At 40.1% G+C, this 12499-nt stretch overlaps 1 protein-coding gene across 1 annotated transcript in view; it reads right to left on the bottom strand.

Moving 5' to 3' along the window:
* Nucleotides 1-12499, bottom strand: part of LOC122553627 (E3 ubiquitin-protein ligase pellino homolog 2) — a 249147-nt gene that overhangs the window by 31585 nt on the left and 205063 nt on the right. The window contains exon 6 of the mRNA XM_043697729.2: nt 10791-10979. Coding sequence (XP_043553664.1) covers nt 10791-10979 — 189 coding nt within the window. The remainder of the gene's footprint in view (nt 1-10790; nt 10980-12499) is intronic.

The following is a 12499-nucleotide window of genomic DNA, read 5'->3' as shown; positions in this document are numbered from 1 at the left end:
TGCCAATACTTTAGAGGATGACAGCTGTTTCTTCACTTCCCTGAAAGATATGGCTTGGCTACATGACCATTTCCAAAGCTGACCCTTTAAGAGTTGATGCAAAGGTGCCAGGATGGAAGCCAGGTTATGTATAAACTTTGAGTAATAGTTCTCCAGCCCAAGGAAAGTCCCACGCTCCAGTACATAAGTAGAAAGCACATTTGATCACTCTCCACGCTGTAATGTAATGTAATCTAATCTAATCTAATTTCATCTTCCAACAAGTGTAACCCAGTCCTGTCAACTCTGTAGCGCAAGTAGGTCACTTAGGGTGCCCAGACCACACATTTTTCCCTCTTAAGGCATACGCCTACCTGGGAGAAACAATTAAGGACCAAATCAAAGTTCTCTAAGTGTTCCTTATTGGAATTCCCTGTTATTATGACATCATCTAGATAAATGGTGACCAGGGATAAACATTGTAAAATGTTCTCCATCGTCCCCTGAAAAATTGCACTGGCTGACGATACCCCAAACGGCAGTCTCGCATATTGCTACAAATTCTTTGGGTATTAATTGTAGCATACATCTGGGAATCTTCATCTAACTGCAACAGCAAATACACGTGACTCATTTCCAGCTTTGTAAAGGGCAACCCCCTCTGCCAGCATTATGTATAAATCCTCTCAGTGAGGGGTTGGGTATTTGTCCAGCTGCAAAAAGCAGTTTACCATTTGTTTAAAATCCCTACCGGGCTTTACTAGCGGTATAACAGGTGCTGCCCATTCTGCAAACTGGACTGTTTTATTGATTTCTTCACATTTCAGCATTCTGATTTCTGCCTCTACTTTTGCCTGTAAGGCAAATGACACTAGGTGGACCTTGCAGAACCACGGAATTGCTTACTGGTCAATATGTAAGGTGGCTCTTTTGATAGTCCCTAGACATTCCTGAATAACTTGATTGGTTCTCATTTGGATGCTCAGCAATTTGACAGTTCCAAACCAAGTGTAGGTAGACTTTCCAGGGTGTGCACTTTCCTGGATACCTGTTTATCAGTTCTCTTACTCAATTTAGGTCAAATGGGTCTCTTTTACTGTCTCCATATACCAGTAGCAACTACAATGACTTGCCAGCCAGCTTCCCGAAGAAAATTTTAACAGTTTGGCTGAGTTTTGGATTTGTTTTGGGGTTTTTCTGTGGGCTGACCTAGAGTCCCTCTGTTCAAGATATGAACTGAGCGAGGCTATGAAATTACTTTCACTCAAATGATCGAACATCGAATGATACAGCGCAGAGCAGGCCCTTCAGCCCTTGATGTTGCACCGACCTGTGAACTATTCTCAGCTCGTCCCCCTACACTATCCCAAAATCATCCATGTGCTTATCTAAGGATTGTTTAAATCTCCCTAATGTGGCTGAGTTGACTACATTAGCAGGTAGGGCATTCCATGCCCTTACCACTCTCTGCCTAAAGAACCTGCCTCTGACATCTGTCTTAAATCTATCACCCTTCAATTCATAGTTCTGCCCCCTCGTACAAGCTGGCGACATCATCCGAGGAAAAAAAGACTTTCACCGTCTACCCTATCTAATCCTCTGATCATCTTGTATGTCTCTATCAAATTTCCTCTTAGCCTTCTTCTTTCCAATGAGAACAGACCCAAATCTCTCAGCCTTTCCTCGTAAGACCTTCCCTCCAGACCAGGCAACATCCTGGTAAATCTCCTCTGCATCTTTTCCAATGCTTCCAAATCCTTCCCGATATATGAGGACCAGAACTGTACACAATCTTCCAAGTGCGGCTGCACCAGCGTTGTATAGTTGCAGCATGATATTGCGGCTTTGGAACTCAATCCCTCTACGAATGAAACCTAACACACCGTATGCCTTCTTAACAACACCTGAGTGGCAACTTTCAGGGATCTATGTACATGGACTCCAAGATCCCTCTGCACATCCACACGACCAAGAATTTTTCCATTGACCCAGTACTCTGCCTTCCTGTTATTCTTCCTAAAGTGCATCATCTCACATTTAGCTGCATTGAACTCCATTTGCCACCTCTCAGCCCAATTCTGCAGTTTATCCAAGTCCCCCTGCAACCTGTAACATTCTTCCAAACTGTCTACTGCTCCATCGACTTTAGTGTCGTCTGCAAATTCACTAATCCATCCACCTATGCCTGTGTCTAAGTCATTTATAAAAATGACAAACAGCAATAGTCCCAAAACAGATCCTTGTGGCACACCACTAGTAACCGGGCTCCAGGCTGAATATTTTCCATCAACCACACTCGCCGCCTTCTTTCAGAAAGCAAGTTTCTAATCCAAACTGCTAAATCACCCTCAATTCCATGCCTCTGCATTTTCTCCAAAAGCCTACCATGTGGAACGTTATCAAAGGCTTTACTGAAGTCCATGTACACCACGTGAACTGCCCTACCCTCATCTACATGCTTGGTCCTCTACATGTTCCTCAAGCTCAGTCAGGCTGGCAAGAGTGTCCAATTCCATCAGAATACCCTGAAACTCATATACTCCACTTGCCACATTTTCCAATGATAAAGGCAGTTGCATTGCCTGTTGAAGTCCAGTTAGGCTTCAGCCAGTAGATGCTTTTACATGATTGTGAAATTAACATTAAACATTGTTAATCCCACATCCCAAATGTTCTCTCAGTATCTCATTAAGGGTTAACTCAAAGTCATATCCCACTCTTGTCACCACTGAAATAACTCCAGAGACGCCAGTATCCCATCACCAAGTCACCATTTATTTACATGTGGAGAGTCCGTGAACTGATCCAGCTTGCTCAAAGACAGCTCTCAGAATGAACAGAACCTCTGACACTCCTGTTTATATCTGTAAACCAGGACTCCCTGTTTGGACCAGATTAACAGCTCCAATCAGGGAATTCATATTCTATAAGGACAATCACTACAAGTTTATGATATTTGCTCCAATCCAAATACAAGGGATATGGGGAAATGGAGTGCCCTGCTTTGTGGATAAGGAACTGGAAGTCTGGGTGGATAGGTTAGTGTAGAGAAGGGCTTCAAGGACTGACACGAGACCACAGCACGAGACCATACCAATCTGGATTTCTAACTGGGTCAGTGCAGTCTCAACAATCCAAAGGAATGCCTAACAATGTAGGAAGAAGATTGATTACCTTTTCTGCTCTACCAGGTCCATGAAGGAGATCTGGAGAAGTAAGCGACAAGCTAGAGTCACCAGGTACTGACTTTCATATCAAGACTTTTCGACATCGAGCTTTTATCAGGTGGATGGGAGAATGGGAGGCTGCATATTAATGAGGTAAAATTAACTAATAATTAGGGTGTTAATAAGCGATAAGCACTGCTAATTGGCAGTTTGTAGTTGTTCAGGGAGAGGTGGGCACCGCAGAGAGTGGAGTGCATTATTTCCCCCTCCAACTCTATTTTGATTTAATCCCTGCCCTCCCCTTCACTGTTTGATCACGCAGCATTGCCCTTTGATGTGAAGGGCACTGCTTGTCACTGGCCACTCGGGTGTTGCTTTCTTCCTGGTGGTGGAAACTGAATAAAGATTCGTGCACCTTGTGTCTTTCACTGTGTCTCACACCTACACACACACACATGGGTGCTGGGGAAAATATAAGCACTACCGCAGTAAGGCGGTAGTATGGGGAAAAATAAATAAATAAATTGGAGTGTCAGAGGTTCTGTTCACTCTGAGAGCTGGCTCTGAGGGAGGTGGACCAGTATCAAGGACTCGCCACAAAAAAATAAATAAATAGGAGCGTCAGAGATTCTACTCACTCTGAGAGCTGGCTCGAAGGAAGCCGGATCATTGTCAAATACAATGCATGTGTAAATAAAGGGTGACTTGGTGATGGAACACCTCATTAATATGGTAGTTACTCTACCAGCTGCCAGATAGAAACTAGACATAAAGAAAAAAAAAAAATTAATAGGCAGTTTGTTGCTCACAAGCAAAAATGCCATCTTTATGCATGGGACTTGTTTGGATAATACAACTATTTGGTCTTGGCATCAAAAAGGGAGTCACTCGATTTCTCACCAGATTTTCCCAAATGTCATACCGTAGCCTATGTAATTCAGGGCCTGGAAGGATTCCATCCTATAATTCTGCCCAGTCTTGACCTGCTAGCCATCTTTGCATAATTATATGCTTTCTCTTTAAGTTCGATATTATCTCTAATATTTTTAGTTAACCAAAGATAGTAATATCTGCCTGAAATTTTTCTTTCTTGTTGGTATGTATCTATTCTATGTATTCCAAAATATCTCCTCAAATGTCTACCAATGCAATTCTATTGACTTGCCCGCTAAGCAAATTTGAAAGTTCACTTTAGCACACTCTGCCTTCATGCTGAATAACTGTCCTTATTTAAGCTTAAATACTAGCCTTGGACCCACTCTTCTCTCAATCAAACTCAACCTATAATTCACTGTTGCTGGACGGAATCCATTTTATGAGATCATAAAATCCTATCATAGTACAATACCAGATCTAGATTAGCTACTAAAAAAAAATGGAAGAACTGCACATGCTGTAAATCAAAGACAAAAACAGAAATTGCTGGAAAAGCTCAGTAGGTCTGGCAGCATCTGTGGACAGAAGCAGAGTAACTTTTTGAGTCGAGTGTCTCTGGGGTTCTGAGGAAGGGTCAAGTTAACGCTATTTTCTCTACACAAATGCTGCCAGATCTGCTTGGCTTTTCTAGCAATTTCTGTTTTTGTTGTAGAATAACCTACTCTCTGATAGTTTCTTAAAACAGCATGTTCTAGAGACAATCAAGTAAACATTCTAAGAATTTCTAATCCAGTCTACTTTCTTCAGACTGATTTTTACAATTTACATGTAGATCAAAACCCACCATGATTATCACTGTACCTTTCAGGCAGACTCTCATATTTATCATATTCCTCTCTACTGTTAATACAGTAATAAAATCATCCTTCCACCTTTTCTTGGCTTCTTATTCTTCCTAAATGTCATCTAACCTTCAATATTCAGGTTCCAATCTATGTCATTTTGCAGTCATGTCTCTGTAACGGCAATCAGATCACCATTATTTATTTCTATTTGCACTATTATTTCATTTATTTTGTTTTGAATGCTATGTGCATTCATGAGACTTCAGTTTTGTACTTTTATTATTTTTGTACTCTGTGGCCTTATCTTCGATTTGTACTCTCCCTTCTTGTCATGCCCTATTTCTAATTTTGCACATTACTGCTTTTTTCTCATCTGTACTCTTTACTTTACCGTATTTTCCCAAATTTGACCCTTCCCTCCCCCCGCCCCATGTAGTTTGAAATATTCTCTACTTCCCTTGAAGTTCACTTGAACACTTAACACAATTAGGTATAGACTGTCCCAATAGTACCTTGCTCAGTATTTGTGTCAATGGCATATGAACCAGAGTCCAATTCTACTACACCATTCATCACACATTCATTTTGCTGACCTCATTTGCCCTATGTCAATTTGCATGTGGTTTAAGTATTAATCGAGAGATTATTGCCTTTAAGGCTCCAAGTCTTAACTTGGGTGTCTTGCCTCACATATTGACTATGCAGAACTTCTTTCTGCCCTGTCTATGTCCATGGTAATTTCAAAGAAAATAACAACATAGATCTTTCCCCTCCACTCTATAAGTTCCGAGCCAGCCCTGAGCAGACACTCCAAATCCTGGCACCAGGCTTTATTGTAGGGAACAGTGTAAATGTCTTTCATTATACTGTCCCTACATTTCCTTTATATTTCACTTACTTGAAGGGCTTCTTGTATCTTTGTGCCATGACCACATAGCTAATAACTTTGCAGCACCCACTCTCATCCAAACAATCTGAAAGAAGCTCAAACCCAACAGGTACAAAAGCTGCGGTTCACAGACGCCTGATCTCTGGCTCTTGTCACCTACCTCAGTTGCAGCCACATTCCCCTATTCTTGACCACTGAACAAACTGGAAGGCCCTACCATAAAGCCAGATGACTTGTACCTCAAAAAATATTCAGGTAATTTTCTCCAGCTCTAATGTGTCACAGAGTCTGAAACTCTGGCACCAGTTCAATGGCTCTGAACAAAAAATTTTCAAACTGCAAAGAGTCACTGATAGATGTGTTTATTGTGGAGCACACCAGCCTCTAGAAGGTTCCACATGCAGTTCCTGTGATATATCACCTTTACTGCCATCCTTAAGTTTTAATTAAATATTTATTTTATTCAATTATTTATTTTTTTACTATATATTTACCTAGCCACTAGTTCCTGCATAATTTTATACTTTAGGAATAGATCTCAACCAACTAACAGATTGGTTGGAAGAGTTGTATCATCTCTTCTTGTTCCTATTTCTCATATTTTTACCAACTGCACCAACTTTCTTGATTAATATTTTTAAGATTTTGGTATCACCAAGCAATTAAAAATGATAGAACTCAGTGAATCAATGATCCTCAGAAGTGCTTTCACTGCCAGAACTCTGCCTGATGGATTTTCTATCCACTAGTTTGCACCCAGCCTCACTTCCCACATCTGACCTCACTAAGGATGCTGTCTACGTTCCTGGCTGTATGTCTGTTTTATAAAATGAGTTGGCCACTCCTAGAATACTGGTTTGTCGAAGAGCAGGTCTTCTGTCCATTTTTCACACCTCAAGGTTTACTCATTCCACCTCAGTGGCTTCTCATTTTTAAGTTAAGTTGTCTCACATCATTATTCATGAAATTCTTCTTATTGTGGTTCTATTACCTCCTTCAGAAATTTCCAAGCCTTAAGAGTTTGGCCAATCCAATCTTGTTGAAGTTTCTTAATAATATTCCCTAACAATGTTTCCCTCTCCACTATCCATGCTTTTGTGTTCTCTCCAATTGACCTACTCAATTCTTTTTAACAAGAACCTATCTAGGTTTTGGATGTATGCTTTACTTGAGTTCACACTTTAGCCCCAAGTAGCAACACTCTAATTCAATTATTTTTTCCAGATGCTACTCATTCCAATGTATGCAATTCTTTATGTTTGGAGAGTTCATTATTTGCCTTTGCTATTCTGGCCCTGATTTTTTAAAAAAATGACTTAACCATCTTAGAATAAGATGTTGCTAATTGTGAAACTTATTAAGCTATTACCAATTTATATTGACCTCTGTATTTGCACTATTTTTTTTAACATTCATAAATTTTGTCTCTTTCAATTAAGTTTTAATCCGTAAACTTTCACTACTTCATTCACTCTGTTGATTAGTATTTGTACATCTACGTGCAAGTTACAAGTGCTTGGTCACTACTTTCAGCAACTGACCTCTTACTTTGAAACCTGCCTGTTCTTCACATGCCTCTTCTTTTTCTACATTTCACCTGCAGAAACATTAAAGAGCTTTGTCTCACCCCATGCCCAAGCACTGAAGGGATGTTGAAGAGAATTTATTTTCATCCAGAGAATGGGAAGTTCTGAAGCTAATGTTCTGAGAAGGTTGGCACAGTCAGAAAACCTAAACACATTTAACAAACACTTAGATATGTGCACTGCAAGATACCAAACTTATAAGACTACAAATAAAAGCAGGAAAGTGACATTAGCTCATTTTTGACCGGTCATGATTAACTAAACAGCCTCCTTCTGTATGATAAATGGCAATGATACTTTTCATTTAAATTCATTAACAGAATGAAGGCATCGCGGGCTAGGCTCTTAGGGGCTTGACAGAGTAAGATGCAGAGTGGTTGTTTCCCATTGTGGAAAAGTCTGGAACTGGGCGAGGGGCAGTTGTCATATCTCAATATTTAAAGTCTTTGTTGCCTGTCACTTACTCAATATTTATTGTCCTCTCATTTTGTTGCCTGTCACTTACTCAATATTTATTGTCCTCTCATTTTGTTTTACCTGACAAGTTCCAGGAAATTCATGTATTTAACTTCAAAGGCAGGATCCTGGGAAAAACTGGTTACTTACAATTTAATATTTAAATGTCAAATTCTACTGTGAGAAGGACCTTTCCCACACGTTGAAGAACAGATTTAGGTTGAAGGCAGAGTTAATGAGATCCTGTTGGCCTTCCAATACATCGATGATAAATCTTGAAGTTGTAAAAATAAAACAACCACCTGATGAAGGAATAGCACTCCGAAAGCTAGTGCGTCCAAATACACTTGTTAGACTATAACCTGGTGTTGCGTAATATTTAACTAAAATCAAAGCAGCAGACTTTAACGGGTTCAATGCCTTCAGATGAAAGTGCCACAAGCTGCAAAGTGCTGAAGAGATCCAATACTTGGGGATTCACAAGATACCACCTGAAATAATGTTGCATCATCATGGAATCTAGAATCATACTGTAGGGAAGAGTCCCTACAGCCCATCAAGTCTGTACTGCCAAAAATACATTACTATTGACACGAGTCTCAGTTTCTTGCAGTAGCCCCATAGTCTTGGATGTTATGACATTTCAAGTGCTCACTAAAGTATTTTTTAAAGATTGTGAGGTCTTCCACCTCAACTACCCTCCCAGCCACTGCACTCCAGATAAAGTTTTTTTTCCCTCATATCCCCTCCAAACCTCCTGCCTTTCACTTTAAAGTCATGCCCCTTGTTACTGGTTTCTACTCATTCTGTTCGTGTCCCTCATAACCTTATATACCTCTGTTCGGTCCCTCATCAACCTTTTCTTCTCCAAAGAAAACAACTGAAGTGTATCCTGCCTCTCTTCAAAAGGTGAAATGGTCCATCCAGGCATTATCCTGGTAAATTTCCTTTGCACTCCTCCAACACAAACACATCCTTCTCAGTGTGATAATCACAGTACTCAATGTGTAGACAAACTAAAATTCTGCCAAGCTCCAAAGTGACTTCCCTGCTCTTACAATCAATGCCATGACTGAAAGGCAAGCATCCCATATGCCTTCTTAACAACCCTATTGCCCTAACCTGCCACTTTCAGGCATTTGTGGTCAAGCACCCCAAGATTCCTCGTTTCATCTGAGCTTCCCAGTGTCCTGCCATTCATTTAGTACTCCCTTGTCTTGTTTCTTCTTCCAAACTACATCACCTCACACTTACCAGGATAAAAATCTTTTTGTCCTGATCTGCCCATTTGATCAAACCATTTATACCATTGTTATCTAACACCTTTCTCCTGACTATCCACCACCTAGCCAATCTTTGTGTAAGCCAGAAACCTACTTATCACACCCCATGCTTATTCTCATCTACAATCATTTATGAATATCACAAGCCATAAGGGACCTAAAAGAAATATTAATTGCCAGATGTTTAAATTTTACAATTTTTACATAGATAATATCACCTATTTTTGATTGATTTGAAAAGAATTAACTGTTGAGAAAAAAAACACACTGCAATAAGCCAGCATGTTGGTTACTAATGGTACACCATTAAACACCAGGCTCCAGTCACAAAAACAGCCACTACCACCAATTTCTGTCTCCTATCAGTAATGATGTAGAGGTGTAGTGTTGGACTGGGGTGGACAGAGTTAAAAATCACACAACATCAGTTATAGTCCAACAGGTTTATTTGAAAGTACAAGCTTTCGGAGTGCTTTCAAGTGTGACTGTGACTTGATAGAAGTTCTGAGATTTACATATTCATCAATTGAAACCTGCAGCCCCATTCTAAGTAATTAAAGTCTTAACAGCAAGCTCGGTTTGTTCAATACATTGCATCAGTAATATGACACTTTGATCTTTTACTTATAAATGCTGTGTCCTATGATCCTGCCCCACGAGCTACCTGATGAAGTAGAAGTGCTCCAAAAGCTTGTACTTTCAAATAAACTGTTGGACTATAACCTGGTGTTGTGTGATTTTTAACTCTGTCCTATCAGTAAGCCAATTTTGGATCCGACATGCCAAGTTACCCTTTATCCCGTAAGATTTTACCTTCTTTATCAGTTTCCCATGTGGGCCCTTGTCAAAGGTTTTGCTGAAATCCATATCAACAACATCAAATGCCCTCCCCTTATCAAAACATTTGATCAACTCCTTGAAAAATTCCACCAGATTTTTAGCCATGCTGACTATCCCTGATGAAACCTTGCCTCTCTAAGTGACAAATACATTTTCTTCTTCATTAATTTCTGCAATAATTTCACTACCACTGGTCTATAGTTCCCTGGTTTATCTCTACCACCCTTCTTGTAAAATGGAATCACATTTTCTGTCCTCTGGTCCCTCCCCTGTGGCCATAGTTGATTTAAAATCTGGGGTCAGGAAGTTTATGATGTCCTCCCTCAGCTCCCTATGCAGCCTGAGACACAACTCATATAGACCTGGGGAAATAGCCACTTTTAATTATAACAAAATCTTCAAAATTTCCTCACTTCTTATCTCAATCTACTCAAGAACTTCACAGTCCACCTTCTCCTATACTTGCATCCTCCTTCTCCTGAACAAAGACAGATGTGACGTACATATTTAACACTCAACTAATGTCTTCCAGCTTCACATACAGATTGCCCTCTGTGTTCCAAGCAGGCCCTACTCTTTCCCCGATTAATCTATTCCTCATCGTAAGGACCTGAATCAATTTTCTTCCCTAAATCATCCTGATTTGTATTTATGCTGCTGTTTTATCTTACTGCATAATATGCGTTGACTCTTCAACTTGGTTTAAATAATCAAAAAGAAATATTAATTGCCAGATGTTTAAATTTTACAATTTTTACATAGATAATATTACCTATTTTTGACTGATTTGAAAAGAATTAACTGTTGAGAAAAAACACACTGCAATAAGCCAGCATGTTGGTTACTATTGGACGAATATGTTCACCCACCAGTTTTCCTCTTTGCTGCGCTGATCTTGTTTCCCTTAGAGTGTACACATCTCCACAAACAGAAATTTCCCGCCATATCCCAGGTTTGGATTCTTCTGTAAAGCCTCCCCTAGGATGCATTACTAACACTCCATTAGTTGTTAACCCATCCATGTGGCCATCAGGATTTTTCCATTTAGCAGCTTTTTCCTATAAAAGGTAAAAATAATTTGGATTGACAATATGTACTTTAAAAATACAAGCTTTATTTTAGCAAATAAGTCAAATTTACCTGTTATAATAAAAAAATTAGATGACAAAATTATTTTTGCTTAATGAAAAATATATAGAATATAAACACAAGAAAGATGGTTGTGGTTGCTGAAGGCTAATTGTCTCAGTTCAAAGGCATTGTTGGAAGAGATCCTCATGACAGCGTATTGGCACTTAGATGCCTTTAAATGCCAGTCTTTAGATGCTTCAATGACCTTTCCCCCCATCCTAAAGACAGACAGGAAATCTTTCCTGAAGATTGTACAGCATTCAGTGCTATTTACGATTCGTCAGACATTGAGGAACCCCATCCCCACATGCAGTAAACTGGGACAACATTGAGGTTTGGGTAAGCAAGAGGCAATAAACACTTGTACCACATAAATGACAGAACACGACCAACTTCAGCATGGAAAAATAATAATCATAATATCCCTGATCTAATGGAGGTAGACAGGCTAGAAATTAACTGGTAGTGCAAACATTAGGTGTTGCCAATGTAAGAATGGGAATGACTCAAACATAATGTCAACATTAGAAGATGCATTGTTACTGAACACTAAATTGGATTTATTTCACCAGTAACTGAATATGATGATATACCTCATTTGTTGAAATCTTTCTCAATGTTTGTAGTAGCTCATGTCTTTTGTCCTATTAACACATGATCTCCTACAAATCTCTCAAATGATGAGGGACCAAGTTGAGCACTCCTCAGAGGGAAAAGGGCCTTCTGAGAATGCATTATCAAATGAATCACACACACCATCAACAAATACAGATAATATTGGCACCTTAGTGCACAATGCGGTAGGCATGTCTCAGTTGTCACATGGTGAAAAGCACATCACTGAGGGCAGGAACAGGTACTGAAAACAGGGTCAGTATGGGAGAATCTCCACTGAATGCTCAGCACACTCTAAGCAATTCACAAAACAAAAATGGAATTGCAGCATTTCTGGTTCTGGGAGCACGTTCAAAGGCAGTACACATCAATTGGAGAAGGAATGAAGGTGTTCATATTTAGCATGACTGTGGTGATATTCGCTGACATGAAGAATCAAGCAACCTTGTGAGCTGTGCAAAAGAAAGGCCAGCATGGTCTTTCAGTGGACACACACAGCAAAGACTTAGATTACTTACCATGTGAAAACAGGCCCTTCGGCCCAACGGGTCCACACCGACCCGCTGAAACGCAACCCACCCAGACCCACTCCCCTACACCTAATACCACAGGCAATTTAGCATGGCCAATTCACCTAACCTGCACATTTTTGGACTGTGGGAGGAAACTGGAGCACCTGGAGGGAACCCACACAGACACAGGGAGAATGTGCAAACTCCACACAGTCAGTCGCCTGAAGTGGGAATTGAACCAGAGTCTCTGGCACTGCGAGGCAGCAGTGCTAACCACTGTGCCACCAGTGCTAACCACTGTGCCACCGTGCCGCCCCATT

The sequence above is a fragment of the Chiloscyllium plagiosum genome, unplaced genomic scaffold (assembly GCF_037043375.1).
Source record: "Chiloscyllium plagiosum isolate Xiang-an unplaced genomic scaffold, Cpla_swu_hap1 HiC_scaffold_8, whole genome shotgun sequence".
Classification (NCBI taxonomy): domain Eukaryota; kingdom Metazoa; phylum Chordata; class Chondrichthyes; order Orectolobiformes; family Hemiscylliidae; genus Chiloscyllium; species Chiloscyllium plagiosum.
Note: the sequence above shows the minus strand (reverse complement) of the source record. Positions and strands in the feature narration are given on the sequence as shown.